The sequence below is a fragment of the Amblyraja radiata genome, chromosome 7 (assembly GCF_010909765.2).
Source record: "Amblyraja radiata isolate CabotCenter1 chromosome 7, sAmbRad1.1.pri, whole genome shotgun sequence".
Taxonomy (NCBI): domain Eukaryota; kingdom Metazoa; phylum Chordata; class Chondrichthyes; order Rajiformes; family Rajidae; genus Amblyraja; species Amblyraja radiata.
Genome location: NC_045962.1, coordinates 90616225 through 90631617, shown reverse-complemented (window position 1 = coordinate 90631617; position 15393 = coordinate 90616225). Strand labels below are relative to the sequence as shown.

General features: G+C 55.1%; 1 protein-coding gene across 1 annotated transcript in view; it reads left to right on the top strand.

Annotated features, from left to right (window-relative positions):
• The first annotated feature begins 3459 nt into the window (after window positions 1-3459).
• LOC116974920 (unconventional myosin-X-like) overlaps window positions 3460-15393 on the top strand; it is a 13569-nt gene continuing 1635 nt past the window's right edge. Inside the window, exons 1-4 of the mRNA XM_033023527.1 lie at window positions 3460-3571; window positions 13046-13144; window positions 13436-13594; window positions 14773-14979. Coding sequence (XP_032879418.1) covers window positions 3551-3571; window positions 13046-13144; window positions 13436-13594; window positions 14773-14979 — 486 coding nt within the window. The 5' untranslated portion in view covers window positions 3460-3550. The remainder of the gene's footprint in view (window positions 3572-13045; window positions 13145-13435; window positions 13595-14772; window positions 14980-15393) is intronic.

Below are 15393 nucleotides of genomic sequence, written 5' to 3'. Positions count from 1 at the left end.
CATTGATCATCCATGTGGTAGATCTACCCCCCCTCATTGAGCCACCATGTGGTAGATCTACCCCCCCCTCATTGAGCCACCATGTGGTAGATCTACCCCCCCCCCTCATTGATCATCCATCCATGTGGTAGATCTACCCCCCCCCCCCCCTCATTGAGCCTCCATCCATGTGGTAGATCTACCCCCCCCCCCCTCATTGAGCCACCATGTGGTAGATCTACCCCCACCCTCATTGATCCACCATGTGGTAGATCTACCCCCCCCCCCCCATTGAGCCTCCATCCATGTGGTAGATCAGAGTGAGCCGTTGTCAGTGGAGTTGTGATTACCCGCTGCACTCTCTGCCGCCCCCTGCCTGGGGTTCACATCTGGTGCATGGCCCACGGAAGGGGCACACTCAGAGTCACACAGCGTGTAAATAGGCCCCTTGACCCAACTTGCCCACACCAGACCAACCAACATGTACCATCTGAAGAAGGGTCCCGACCCGGAACGTCACCTATTCATTCTCTCCAGAGACGCTGCCTGTCCCACTGAGTTACCTTGGTGTCAAGGAAAGAGCGTTTACGTCGCGGCCCTGTTTCAACCAATCTTTCCACCACCACGCACAAGAAGCACAAGAAGCGCAAGACAGACACCATTGGGCAGATGCCAAGAAGTGTGTTCAGCTCTGGCTGAACAACTTCTAATCTTGTGTGTGTACTCGATAAGAAGAAGACCTTGGTGTCTATGTTCCAACCACACTAGCCCCTCTACACCTGTGCTGTCCATGTACCTGTCCAAGTATTTGTTCAATGTTGTTATTGTAACTGCCTCAACTACCTCCTCTGGCAGCTCATTCCATACACCCACCACCCTCAGTGGAAGATGGGGGGTCAGTGAATGATGGGGGGTCAGTGAATGATGGGGGTGTCAGTGAATGATGGGGGGTCAGTGAATGATGGGGGGGGGGGTCAGTGAATGATGGGGGGGGGGGGTCAGTGAATGATGGGGAGGGTCAGTGAATGATGGGGGGGGTCAGTGAATGATGGGGGGGGGGGGGTCAGTGAATGATGGGGGGTCAGTGAATGATGGGGGGGGGGTCAGTGAATGATGGGGGGTCAGTGAATGATGGGGGGGTCAGTGAATGATGGGGGGGTCAGTGAATGATGGGGGGTCAGTGAATGATGGGGGTCAGTGAATGATGGGGGGGGTCAGTGAATGATGGGGGGGGTCAGTGAAAGATGGGGGTCAGTGAATGATGGGGGGGTCAGTGAATGATGGGGGGGGGGTTAGTGAATGATGGGGGGGTGTCAGTGAATGATGGGGGGGTCAGTGAATGACGGGGGGGGGTCAGTGAATGATGGGGGGGTCAGTGAATGACGGGGGGTCAGTGAATGATGGGGGGTCAGTGAATGATGGGGGTGTCAGTGAATGATGGGGGGGGGGGGTCAGTGAATGATGGGGGGTCAGTGAATGATGGGGGGGGTCAGTGAATGATGGGGGTCAGTGAATGATGGGGGGTCAGTGAATGATGGGGGGTCAGTGAATGATGGGGGTCAGTGAATGATGGGGGGGGTCAGTGAATGATGGGGGGTCAGTGAATGATGGGGGGTCAGTGAATGATGGGGGGGGGTCAGTGAATGATGGGGGGGTCAGTGAATGATGGGGGGGTCAGTGAATGATGGGGGGGGTCAGTGAATGATGGGGGTCAGTGAATGATGGGGGTCAGTGAATGATGGGGGGTCAGTGAATGATGGGGGGGTCAGTGAATGATGGGGGGTCAGTGAATGATGGGGGTGTCAGTGAATGATGGGGGTGTCAGTGAATGATGGGGGGTCAGTGAATGATGGGGGGTCAGTGAATGATGGGGGGGGTCAGTGAATGATGGGGGGGGTGTCAGTGAATGATGGGGGGGGTCAGTGAATGATGGGGGTCAGTGAATGATGGGGGTCAGTGAATGATGGCGGGGGTCAGTGAATGATGGGGGGGGGTCAGTGAATGATGGGGGGGTCAGTGAATGATGGGGGGGGTCAGTGAATGATGGGGGGGGTCAGTGAATGATGGGGGGGGGGGTCAGTGAATGATGGGGGTCAGTGAATGATGGGGGTCAGTGAATGATGGGGGGGGGTGTCAGTGAATGATGGGGGGGGGGCAGTGAATGATGGGGGGGTCAGTGAATGATGGGGGGTCAGTGAATGATGGGGGGGTCAGTGAATGATGGGGGGTCAGTGAATGATGGGGGGGGGGGTCAGTGAATGATGGGGGGGTCAGTGAATGATGGGGGGGGGTCAGTGAATGATGGGGGGGGGGGGTCAGTGAATGATGGGGGGGGGCAGTGAATGATGGGGGGGGTCAGTGAATGATGGGGGGGTCAGTGAATGATGGGGGGGGGTCAGTAAATGATGGGGGGTCAGTGAATGATGGGGGGGGTCAGTGAATGATGGGGGGGGGCAGTGAATGAGGGGGGGGGAGTGAATGATGGGGGTCAGTGAATGATGGGGGTCAGTGAATGATGGGGGGGGGTGTCAGTGAATGATGGGGGGGGGGTCAGTGAATGATGGGGGGTCAGTGAATGATGGGGGGTCAGTGAATGATGGGGGTCAGTGAATGATGGGGGGGGGTCCGTGAATGATGGGGGTCAGTGAATGATGGGGGGGGTCAGTGAATGATGGGGGGGTCAGTGAATGATGGGGGGGTCAGTGAATGATGGGGGGGGGGTCAGTGAATGATGGGGGGGTCAGTGAATGATGGGGGGGGGTTAGTGAATGATGGGGGGGTCAGTGGATTTCGGGGGGGGTCAGTGTAAGGTCAGAGGTCGCTGGGGTTGGGGGGGGGCATTAATTACGCTGGAGGTTCTGACCCAGTTCTGAGAGTCTGGACAAAGGAACTGCAGATGCTGTAATCCGGAGCAAAGCACAGAATGCTGGAGGAAGCCAGCGGGCCAGGCAGCATCTCTGGAGGTTGAAGAAGGGTCCCGACCCTGTCCATTCCCTCCACAGATGATGCTCGACCCGCTGAGGTCCCCCTGCACTTTGTGCTTTGCTTCTGGTCGGCTTTGACCTTGGTCGTGAGAGGTGGGACGGAGGTGCAAGAAGACCCCCCCCGCCCGCCGCCCAGTCTCGGGCTCTGTGAATCCCCGGAGAGTCGCGGGTTGTCGGGGAGCCGCAGCTGGCGACGTGTCTATTGTCCGCCCGCCCGCCGCTTGGTCGTGAACGAGTTAAACCGTGAGGAGGGGCCGAGGGAAGGGAACGAGCCGGGTCCACGCGAGGAGAGAGAGCGGACACTGGCAGCGGGAGAGACGGGCGGAGCAAGACAAAGCAAGGGGAGAGAGAGAGAGGGGGAGACACAAGAAGAGAGGAGGGGAGAGGGGAGAAGAGAGAAGGGGAGAGGAGGAAAGAGACGGGGATAGGAGTGCTGAGGGGAGTGGAGGGAGGGAGAGAAGGGGGAGAGAGAAGTGGAGGGAGAGAGATAGAGGGAGTGGGTTGGGGTGGAGCCGTCGCTCTGTGCATCGGTTCGCGGGCGGGTGGCGACCAGCAGCGTGTGAGCCCCGGGCCGGACAGCGCTGACCATGGAGTGGACCCGCAGCGAGGTGAGTGAGAGACGGCCGCGCCCCAGGACCCGGCTCCGGTCAGCGTCCAGTCCGGGACACAGTCTACAGCGGCCGGAGGGAGGGAGGGAGGGAGCGCCGCGCTGGGGGTGGGCGGCCGGCCGGCGTCAGCTGGTAACTATGGCTCGGTGCCTTGTCCGGTGATGGAGAGTGTCATTTAATTATTGTCCCGTGTACCGAGGTACAGTGAAAAGCTTTTGTTGCGCGCTAACCAGTCAGCGGAAAGACAATACATGATTACAATCGAGCCGTCCACAGTGTACAGATACAGGATAAAGGGAATAACGTTTAGTGCAAGGTAAAGCCAGCAAAGTCCGATCAAGGATAGTCCGAGGGTCACCAATGAGGTAGATGGGAGGTCAGGACCGCTCTCTAGTTGGTGAGAGGACGGTTCAGTTGCCTGATAACAGCCGGGAAGAAACTGTCCCTGAATCTGGAGGTGTGCGTTGGTTTTCACACTTGGAGTCATAGATGGATACAACACGGAAACAGGCCCTTCAGCCCAACTTGCCCACACCGGCCAACATGTCCCAGCTACACCAGTCCCACCTGCCTGTGCTTGGTCCATAACCCTCCAAACCTGTCCTATCCATGCATGGCAGTATTGTGTCAGAAGGAACTACAGAGGCTGGTTTAAATCGAAGATGGGCACAAAAAGCTGGAGTAACTCAACGGGACAGGCAGCATCTCTGGAGAGAGGTGATGTTTCAGGTCGAGAAGAACGGTCTCGATGCGAAACGTCACCCATCCCTTCTCTCCAGGGATGCTGCCTGTTCCGCTGAGTTAGGCCACTAGTGTACCTCTTGCCCGATGGGAGAGGAGAGAAGAGGGAGTGACCGGGGGTGAGACTGGTCCTTGATGATGCTGCTGGCCTTGCCGAGGCAGCGTGAGGTGTAGATGGAGGCGATGGAAGGAAAGCTTTTCTACGGTGCATCTGTAGAAGTTGGTGAGAGTTGTTGGGAAGATGCTGAACTTCCACAGCCTTCTTGGCCATTGCTTCAGTATCGGTGGTCCAGTGGTTGCTGGTGTTTACTCCCAGAGTTCCACAGGGTTCCAGTTGGGATGTGCTGTCAGGATCACTCCACATTCCATAGTTCCACGGGGGGGGGAGTGGGGAAGGGGGGTCCAGTTGGGATGTGCTGTCAGGATCACTCCACATTCCATCAGCCCCTGCACACGGTGAAGGGCCTCCAATGCATTAGTCATCAGCCCTGGGGTCTCTCTCTCTTCCCCCCCCCCCCCCCCCTTGTGATCCTACTTCCTGTATGGGAGCAGCCCTCTGACCACATCCCAGACTGGGAAAAGTTGCCAGAGAAAGACAGAGTCACACAGCACGGAGACATGCCCTCTGCCCAACGCATCCATGCCGACTAACATGGATATCTGAGCAGGGCCCGAGGGCCTGAGTTACTGGGAGAGGTTGGACAGGTTAGGACTCTGTTCCTTGGAGTGCAGGAAGCTGAAGGAGGATCTTATCGAGGTGTATAACATCATGAGGGGAAGAGAACATTGATCAAAGTGAAGGCAGCACCTGTGGTGGGAATGTTTAGGGTCAGGACTGATTCACTGAGTCCAGCCAACTCTCCTGTGGGCCATGGATACACGGTTAGCTTGGTAGAGCAGAATGTTGGAGAGGAGGGTTATTGATCTTGGCAGCCTGTGACCAGTGGAGTGTTGCAGGGGTCGGTGCTGGGTCCTTTATATTAATGGTGCGTTTGGCACCAAGATTATGATGTCGTGTCCAGTGAAGAAGGTTGTCTAAGATGAACTGGGGGATTGGGCCAAGGAATGGGAGCTGGAATTTAACCCTGTCAAGTGTGAAGTTTTGCATTTAGTAAGATAAACCATGGTAGAGCCTTGGAGAGTGTTGCGGAGCAGGACATCTGGCTACAAGCACATAATCCTCTGCTAGTGGTGACGTGTGGACAGGGTGGTGAAGATGACGTTTGATATACTTGCCTTCATTGCATGGGGCATTGAGTGCAGGAGTTGGGGCATCATGGGGGAAGATTTAAAAGAGACAGGTTGTTCACACAGAGGGTGGGCACTATATGGAATGTGGATGCTACAAGGATGGGCACTATTACATTACCACACACACCATTGTGGACAGGTACATGGGTACAACAGGGTTAGAGGGATAAAATGCAACTTGGTTGGTGTGGAGGGCATGTTTCCATGCTGTATGACTGACCAAGTTGGGATTGTGCAACATCCAAATGGTGGCATTGCCATACGCCAACTGTCTGTGCCTCTTGGTAGAGGTTGCCAGCATGGGAGATGCTGTGGGGATGGCCGCAATGCCGTTCCTATGTAGACAATGCACAGTGCAGCCACCATGCATGGGATGAATGTTTTTGGGGGTGGTGGTTGGGGGAGAGAGGGGAATGGAGGGAGGGTGGTTGGGTGGAAGGTGGGGTGGAGGGTGGTTGGAGGGAGAGGGATGGAGGGAAGGGGGAATGGAGGGAGGGGGGGGGGGATGAGGTGGGTGGGATGCCGATTGAGTAGCTGCTTTGTCATGGATGGTCATAGAGTGATACAGCGTGGAACCAGGCCCTTCAGCCCAACTTGCCCACACCGGCCAACAATGTCCCAGCTACACTAGTCACAGAGTGATACAGCGTGGAAACAGGCCCTTCTCTCCATACCCCCTGATCCCTTTAGCCCCAAGGGCCACATCTAACTCCCTCTTAAATATAGCCAATGAACTGGCCTCAACTACCTTCTGTGGCCGAGAATTCCACAGATTCACCACTCTCTGTGTAAAAAATGATTTTCTCATCTCGGTCCTAAAAGACTTCCTTCTTATCCTTAAACTGTGACCCCTTGTTCTGGACTTCCCCAACATCGGAAATAATCTTCCTGCATCTAGCCTGTCCAACCCATTAAGAATTTTGTAAGTTTCTATAAGATCCCCCCTCAATCTTTTAAATTTTAACGGGTACAAGCCGAGTCTATCCAGTCGTTCTTCATATGAAAGTCCTGCCATCCCAGGAGTCTGGTGAACCTTCTCTGTACTCCTTCTATGGCAATAATGTCTTTCCTCAGATTAGGAGACCAAAACTGTACGCAATACTCCAGGTGTGGTCTCACCAAGACCCTGTACAACTGCAGTAGAACCTCCCTGCTCTTATACTCAAATCCTTTTGCTATGAATGCTAACATACCATTCGCTTTCTTCACTGCCTGCTGCACCTGCATGCCTACTTTCAATGACTGGTGTACCATGACACCCAGGTCTCGTTGCATCTCCCCTTTTCCTAATCGGCCACCCCACTAGGACCTCACTGCTCTTCCTCATTGTTGGGAAGTCCCCATGAGGTGGGGCAGCTGTGACCATGGACAATGGCCAGCTGTAAACCGCTGCACAAACCCTGGGCTTTTCCCAAGTGTGGATGAGAGGAGACCGTGGCATGTGCATGAGCACCACTGGTGATTGACCCCAATCCATAATGTGTAGGAAGGAACTGCAGATGCTAGTTTAAACCGAAGATAGACACAAAAAGTTGGAGCAACTCAGCGGGACAGGCAGCATCTCTGGAGAGAAGGAATGGGTGATGTTTTGGGTCGAGACTCTTCAATCCATAATGCCCCAGGCTCAGACACCATCTTTAATCGGTAGTGACCAGCTCATCTCGCCGACACTGTCATAAACACCTGGGCATGATAGCCGGTCCCACCTGCTTCATCATCTCAACCCAAGGTTAATTCCCAGGATAGAGGGACTGTCATATGCTGAGAGAATGGAGCAGCTGGGCTTGTACACACTGGAGTTTAGAAGGATGAGAGGGCATCTCATTGAAACATATAAAATTGTTAAGGGTTTGGACACACTAGAGGCAGGAAATATGTTCCTGATGTTGGGGGAGTCCAGAACCAGGGGCCACAGTTTAAGAATAAGGAGTAAGCCATTTAGAACGGAGACGAGGAAACACTTTTTCTCACGGAGAGTGGTGAGTCTGTGGAATTCTCTGCTTCAGAGGGCGGTGGAGGCAGGTTCTCTGGATGCTATCAAGAGAGAGCTAGATAGGGCTCTTAAAGATAGCGGAGTCAGGGGATATGGGAAGAAGGCAGGAACGGGGTACTGATTGGGGATGATCAGCCATGATCACATTGAATGGCGGTGCTGGCTCGAAGGGCCGAATGGCCGACTCCTGCACCTATTGTCTATAACCAACAGAGTGTTTCTGGCTTTTCCTGCTCTTCCTCACCCCTGCATCTGCCCACTCTGAGAGACCATGAGGATGGTGTACAAGTTGCTGTATTCTGCATCTAACCCATGCCCTGGATTAGGATTGGTGATGGTTTCATATTGTCATGTACACCGAGATACAGTGACAAATGCTTTGTGTGCTACCCAGGTAAACCACACCATGGGATTAGAGTAGAGAAAGTTCATATAGTGTTAGCGCTCCAGAGACAGTGCAGGTAAACAGTACAAGGACCACAGCCAGAGAGATTGGGAGATCATGGCTTTGTGGATGAACTGTAGCAAAGGGACACTAATGTTTATGATATTTATTAATGTTTGCAGATGAATGTAGGAGGTGTGATTGGTTAGTTGTAGCTGATGTGAACATTGTTGGAACTGCAGATGGGGGGAGGGTGATCTCAGATTACAGGAAGATATCGACCAGATGCTAAATGCTCCGAGCTGTAGCAGATGGAATTTAATCCTGATGAGTGTCAAGTGATGCACTTTGCAAGGACATTAGTATAGGTCGACTCATCGAATTATACAACACAGAGAGAGGCCCTTTGGCCCAACCGTCCATGCTGGCCTAGTTTCCTACCTGAGATAGTCCCATTTCATGTTCATTAGTGATAGGAGCAGAATTAGGCCATTCAGCCCATCAGGTCCACTCCATCATGGCTGATCTATCTCTCCCTCCTAACCCCATTCTCCTGCCTTCTCCCCATAACCCCTGACACCCGTACTAATCAAGAATCTATTTTTACCTTAAAAATATCCACTAACTCCACAGCCGTCTGTGGCAATGAATTCCACAGATTCGCCACCATCTGACTAAAGTTGCTTTGTTTAGGTCATATCACCCTAAACCTTCCCTATCCATGTACTGAAGTCTAGCTCCCACCCCGGTGAATCTCTCCTGCACCTTTCTGAATCTAACAACCACTTGTTGCATGCGAATGTCCCCCAACCTGTTACTGTGCCCAGCGTTCATGATGTGGCCTCGTATACATGGGCAAGACCAGGTGAAGCTGGGCAACCTTTCACCACACACTAGCCACTGACTGCCAAGGCCTGCTGCATCTCCCAGTTGCTAACCATTTTAACTCCCCAATCACACACAAACCCTTCTGTCCTGGGCTGCCTTCATTGCCAGACTGAAGGAATAGCACCGCATATTCCGCTTTGCTTTGGAAGTGTATAACACCCCAGAGCTCTCTTCCCTGCCCCACCCCCTTGTCCCGTACACACATATTTCTCCCACCAGTCACTGTGCTCCTTCCAACACTCAGTTCTGAAACTGAGCCCCAAATCTCCTTTTCTCACCCCTTTCCCCTCCCATCCATTTACATTTCACTACTCTCATCTGACAGCTTTTTTTCTCCTTTTCACCTTGTGCCTTTGTTACTTACTCCAGCCATCTGCCAATCACTGCCCCACCTGTATCTGTGGAATTCTCTGCCTCAGAGGGCAGTGGAGGCCGGTTCTCTGGATACTTTCAAGAGAGAGCTAGATAGGGCTCTTAAAAATAGTGGAGTCAGGGGATATGGGGAGAAGGCAGGAACGGGGTACTGATTGGGGATGGTCAGCCATGATCACATTGAATGGCGGTGCTGGCTCGAAGGGCTGAATGGCCTACTCCTGCACCTGTGTCCACCTATCACTTTCTAGACTTTGTTCTGCCCCCACCTCTCTTCCCCCCAACATTAGTGTGAAGGGACCCGACCTGAAATATCGCCTGTCCGTTCCCCACACAAGAACTGCCCGACCCACTGAGTTGCTCGTTTTGCCCCATCCCGGGACCCTATTGGTTAATCATCACTAGAATACAGAGTGCTGGAGTAACTCAGCGGGTCAGGCAGCATCTGTGGAGAACATGGATAGGTGACGTTTCACAGAGTGCTGGAGTAACTCAGCGGGTCAGGCAGCATCTGTGGAGAACATGGATAGGTGACGTTTTGGTCAAGATCCTTCTTCAAACTGATTGTAGGGTGGAGAGATGAAAGCTAGGGAAGGGGAGACAGAATTGAGAGGCAAATTGAAGAAAGGTCTCGACCTGAAACATCAGCTGATGTCAGCATGCTCTTGACCATGTTCTGCTGAGTTATACCTGCACTTTGTTGCTTTTGTGTATAAATCAGCATCTGCAGTTCTTTGTTTCTCCCTCTAAACCTTTCCTATCTATCTACCTGTCCAGGTGTCTTTTGTAGGATGTTTTATACCTGCCTCAACTACCTCTTCTGGCAGCTTGTTCCATACACCCACCACCTCTGAGTGACAAGGTTGCACCTCAGGTTCCTTGTCCCTCTCACCTTGACCCTGTGCCCTATCACCTTGACCCTGTCACCTCTCACCCTGTGCCCTATCACCTTGACCGAGCCCTCTCACCTTGACCCTGTGACCTCTCATCTTGACCCTGTGCCCCTCGCACCTTGACCCTGAGCCCTCGCACCTTGACCCTGTCACCTCTCACCTTGACCCTGTGCCCCCAGGTTCTTCATTCCCCTATAAAACACTGTGCACTCACCCTATCAATTCCTCTCATGATTTTATTCACCTTGATAAGAACATCCCTCATCCTCCTGCACTGCCAATGAATAAAATCCCAGCCTGCCCAAGTCCACTCCCTGCAGCTCAGGCCCGCAAGCCCCGGCAACATCCTCGTCTGTCAATCATCTCCGCTCTATGTAACAATCACATCCTTTCCACAGCAGGGTGTCTGTCCAAAATGTTGCAATGGCCTCATCAACTCTATGCTCAAGAACCTGACAGGTGAAGGCCAATGTACCAAAAAACCCCACCAGTGTGATGCCAGTGTCGGGAAGCTGAGGCCCGCCCCTGGAATCCTGTACAGTTACAACAAAGCTCTCTCACTGTGGTGATCACATCCTCTCACTCTGCAGGCCAGCACAGCATTAGGATCCCCGTCTCTGTCACACAGCCCAGTCACATCCAACAGTGTCACACGTCACGGGGAGATGGCAGGAGAATGGGGTTAGGAGGGAGAGATAGATCAGCCATGATTGAATGGTGGAGTAGACTCGATGGGCCGAACGGCCTAATTCTCCTCCTATCACTTATGAACTTGTGGAAAGTGCAGAGTTGAAACTCGGCTTGTAGTTCATTCAGGGGCTTTCACAGACTATCTGGAACTTTCTATGATCAGTGCTGGAGTGTGGAGACCAGTGAAGCACATGAGCCAATGTTACAGGGTGCAGCCTCGGGGTACCAGCCCCACAGAGATGCCACTGCCTGTGCTGTTTCCTCCCCCCTCCTTCACACTCCCCTCCCTCTGCTCCCCCTCCCCTCGGGGTACCAGCCCCACAGAGATGCCACTGCCTGTGCTGTTTCCCCCCTCCCCTCAGGGTACCAGCCCCACAGAGCCACAACCGTCTGTGCTCCCCCCCCCCGCCCCACCCTGGTAGTTCACACTGAGATCAGTCCACACATCCTGGGCACACACACAGGTCCATGGTAATTAGTCATCAATCTGCCGGATCCTTGGTTGTGGAACAGCAGTGATTCCGGCTTCGTCTCTTTCCCCAGAGACTGAGCCTTGTGACTGTCCGTGGACACCAGCTGTGGTCGTCTCCCATTAATTATTGCTCCAGCTCCATTCCTCATTAGCAGGGGGTGGCAGTCGGGACAGAAATGATTCCCAATGCCCAGCCTGGCCCTGAATCACACACTGTCCAGGAGGTCAGTGCTAGTGGGGACAGGGCTGACAGCTGAATTACAATAGCAGCCTGCAGCCTCCCTGTGGTACAGGAAGATATGGCAAGTAATGTGTGTGTGTGCACACAGCCATGTGCAGACGTGTGTGTGTACATGTGTGTGTGCGAGAGAAGGGCAGAGAGAGCAGAGAAATAGGGCGTAGAGAGGGGAAGGTGGAAGTGGGTGAGAAGGGAGGTAACTGGGAGAGGGGAGAGTGATAGAAGGAGACAAGAACGGGGATAGGGAGGGCTGGCGAGGGTGAGGGGTCTGTCCCCTGTACAGAGCATGGGGGGGGGGGGGCATGATGTGTGTCACCAGGTGTGTCTCAGGGGATGTAAAGCATGGGTGAGGGGTCTATGGGGGGGAAGAGGCTGAGAGGGGAAAGGCTGAGGGAGGGGGGAGAGGAGGCTGGGGGAGGGGTGCAGGGTATGAGGGGCATAGGCTGGGTGGATAGTGAGAAACCTCTTCTCATTGTACAGGAGTATTAAGGCAAGGGGCTAAGGTTTTGTGACCAGTTTAGTTTTGAGATGCAGTGCGGAAACAGGCCCATGAGTCCACGCCGACCAGCAATAGTTCACCCATCCACTAGTTCTAGCCTCCACACTCAGGCCAATTACTCAACAAACCTGCACGTCTTTGGAGTGTGTGATCCTGGAGAAAACCCACGCTGGTCACGGGGTGAACGTGCAAACTCCGTACAGACAGCACCCGTGGGCGGAATCGAACCCGGGCGTCTGGCACTGTGAGGCAGTGACTCTACAGCCGTGGCCCAAAGTGGATGGAGGACGAGGTTTAGAAGGGATCTGAGGGGTGGTGCAATGTCTATCTCTCCCTCTCAGCCCCATGATTCTGCCATCTCCCCGTACCCAGAACATCCTTACTAAACACACCACATCACAGGCCTACTGTGAGGGGGAGCAGAGAGAGGGAGAGAGATGTTCCATTAACAGGTTCACCCCAGTTACCAGCGTGGCTGTGGTCCTGCAGATGTGGTCCTCCAGATGTGACGGGACAGCTGGACCCACATCCTGAACCAAGAGTTTGGGAGACGTCCTTCACTGTGTCCCGTGTGTGTGGGGGGCAGGTGGGTGGAGGGTGTGGGGGGGGGGGTGGAGGGTGTGGGGGGCAGAGGGAATGGGTGGAGGGTGTGGGGGGGGATGGGTGGAGGGGCAGTGGATCAGTCTGGGTTCCTCAGAGCACTAATTGCACGCGTTTCTGACCTATCAGTGACTTTGTGCCTTTGGGATAACTTCTCTCTCGCTCCCTCATTCATTCATTCACCACCTCCTCCTACCTTCCCTCTGTTTCTCTGCTTCACTCTCTCTCTCTCGCCTTGCTGCCTTTCCTGCTCCCCCAATCCCTTTCCACCACCCCCCCCCCGTTTCTCCCCCCACCTCAACCCCTCCTCTCTTCCCCCCATTCCCTCACCATCCCCACCCCTTTATGTTCTTCACCCCTCCTCTCTCACCACCACTACCCTTCTCCCCTGTTCCCTCCCAACACCCACCCCCGTCCCTCCGTGCTGTAACACTGCTCTCTCTCTGTCCCAGGGGAGCCGGGTTTGGCTGAGGGTGAACGAGCGGCTGCTGCCGAGCCGAGTGATCCGTGTGGCTGACGGCCGCGTCTGGTTCAGCACCGACCATGGAGAGGTGGGGGAACAGCCCCTCCCCATCCCCTCTCCCCCCCCCCCCCCCATCCCCACCAACCGCTCCTCACCCCCCTCCCCTTCCCACCTCTCCCCACCACCCCTCAACCCCACCCACCCCTCCACATCCTCACCTACACCCGCACCCCCCCCCGCGCTCCTGTCCCACTGCCGTGCTGTGTGGGGGGGGGGGGGGAGGGGGATTGATACAATTTGTGACAGTAGCTTTTGTTTCTCTGTTCTCCTCTGCCCCCCCACTCTTCCTCCATTGACTTCCCCTCCCCTCTCCCTGCAGGAGTTGAGCTTGGAGGGGTCACAGCTGCTCCAGGGGGTGGTGACCCCGATGCACCAGACCAGTGTGGAGGGGGTGGGGGACATGTCGGCGCTGAGCGACCTGCACGAGGCCAGCATCCTCCACAACCTGCAGCTGCGATACAGGCAGGACAAGATCTACGTACGCCACTCTCCTCACCCCCCACTCCCCCCCCCCCCCTCCGACCCACCCCACCCTCCTCACCCTACCCCCTCTATCACCCTCCCTCCCCCCCACTCTCTTCTGCCCCCCTCTGACCTACCCCCACCCTGCCCCCATTCCCACCCTCCTCACTACCCCCTCTCTCCTCACTGCCCTCCCCCCCCCTCCCCTCCCCCGTCCAGCATGACCCAGGCTGTGGCTGGACCTCACTCCAGTTCACATCTTGCTCCCACATCCCGAGCCCTGGCCCAGAGCCGGTTCCTGAGCCGAGGAACTTCACCGGAGTCTCCGCAAGTTTGGGCGTTGGGAATGTTCAGGTCCTCGGCATGGATCTGCCATTGTGTCTATGATACTGTTGCCAGCGTTAGAGGCCTCCACCCCCCCCCCCCCCCCCCCCCCCACCCCCCAATCTACTCCATCAGACACACGGTAATTAGAAAATAGAACAGCAGCAGGCCCTTCGGCCCACAACGTTTGTGCTTAACATGATGCTGACCAATCCTCGTTGGGGATGGAACAAGATGAGTGTAAAGATCCACCGTGTTACACCTCTTTCCCCAAGCCCCTTGCTGCAAGATTACAGCTGGGACCCTCGCTCTGCCCAATGCATCCCCAACCTGTTGATCATAAAGGGAACCTTGTATTCCTCCCCGGTATTTTGTGTACAGATACAGGCCCTTCAGCCCAACTGGTCTATGCCAACCCAGCTGCCCCATCTAACCTAGACCCATTTGGCCCACATCCCTCTAAACCTTTCCTCCCCATGTTCCTGTCCAAATGTCTGTTAAATGTAGTTACTGTACCTGCCTCAACGACCTCCTCCACCCACGCACCTGTTGTTCAGTTTATACGTTAATAAACCCCCCCTCCCCCAAGATTATTTTTCATCCTTTGATGTACGCACCATCTATATCTCTCGTTCTCTTCCCCGACTCTCAGTCTGAGGAAGGGTCTCGACCCAAAACGTCACCTATCCATGTTCTCCACAGATGCTGCCTGACCCGCTGAGTTACTCCAGCACTCTGTGAAACGTCACCTATCCATGTTCTCCACAGATGCTGCCTGACCCGCTGGGTTACTCCAGCCATGATGACTGTGTCCGTGTGAAGCTGGTCCCGCTCGTTCCCAAGTGCTGACTCCCGTTGTGTTTCCTCCAGACCAACATTGGCTCCATCCTGACGGCGGTGAACCCGTACAAACACATTGAGCGGTTGTACAGTGCGTGTACGGTGGAGCAGTACCGCGGGCACCAGCAGGGGGAGCTGCCACCCCACATCTACGCCATGGCCAACGAGTGTTACAGCTGCCTGTGGAAGCGGCACGACAGCCAGTGTGTGCTCATCAGGTGGGGGCACGGGGCGGGGGTACTGGGGGGCTGGAGACTGGGGGCACGGGGTGGGGGGGCTGGAGACTGGGGGCACGGGGTGGGGGGGCTGGAGACTGGGGGCACGGGGTGGGGGGCCTGGACACTGGGGGTGGGGGAAGGACACTGGGGGTGGGCTGGAGACTGGGGGGGGGGGGTGTGGAGGGAGGTGGGGGCACGTCTGGGCCACAGTCTAGACCACCTCTGGGCCACAGTCTAGACCACCTCTGGGCCACAGTCTAGACCACGTCTGGGCCATTGTCTAGACCATGTCTGGGCCACTGTCTAGACCACGTCTGGGCCACTGTCTAGACCACGTCTGGGCCACAGTCTGGGTCAGTCTAGACCACGTCTGGGCCACATCTGGGCCACTGTCTAGACCACGTCTGGGCCACTGTCTAGACCACGTCTGGGC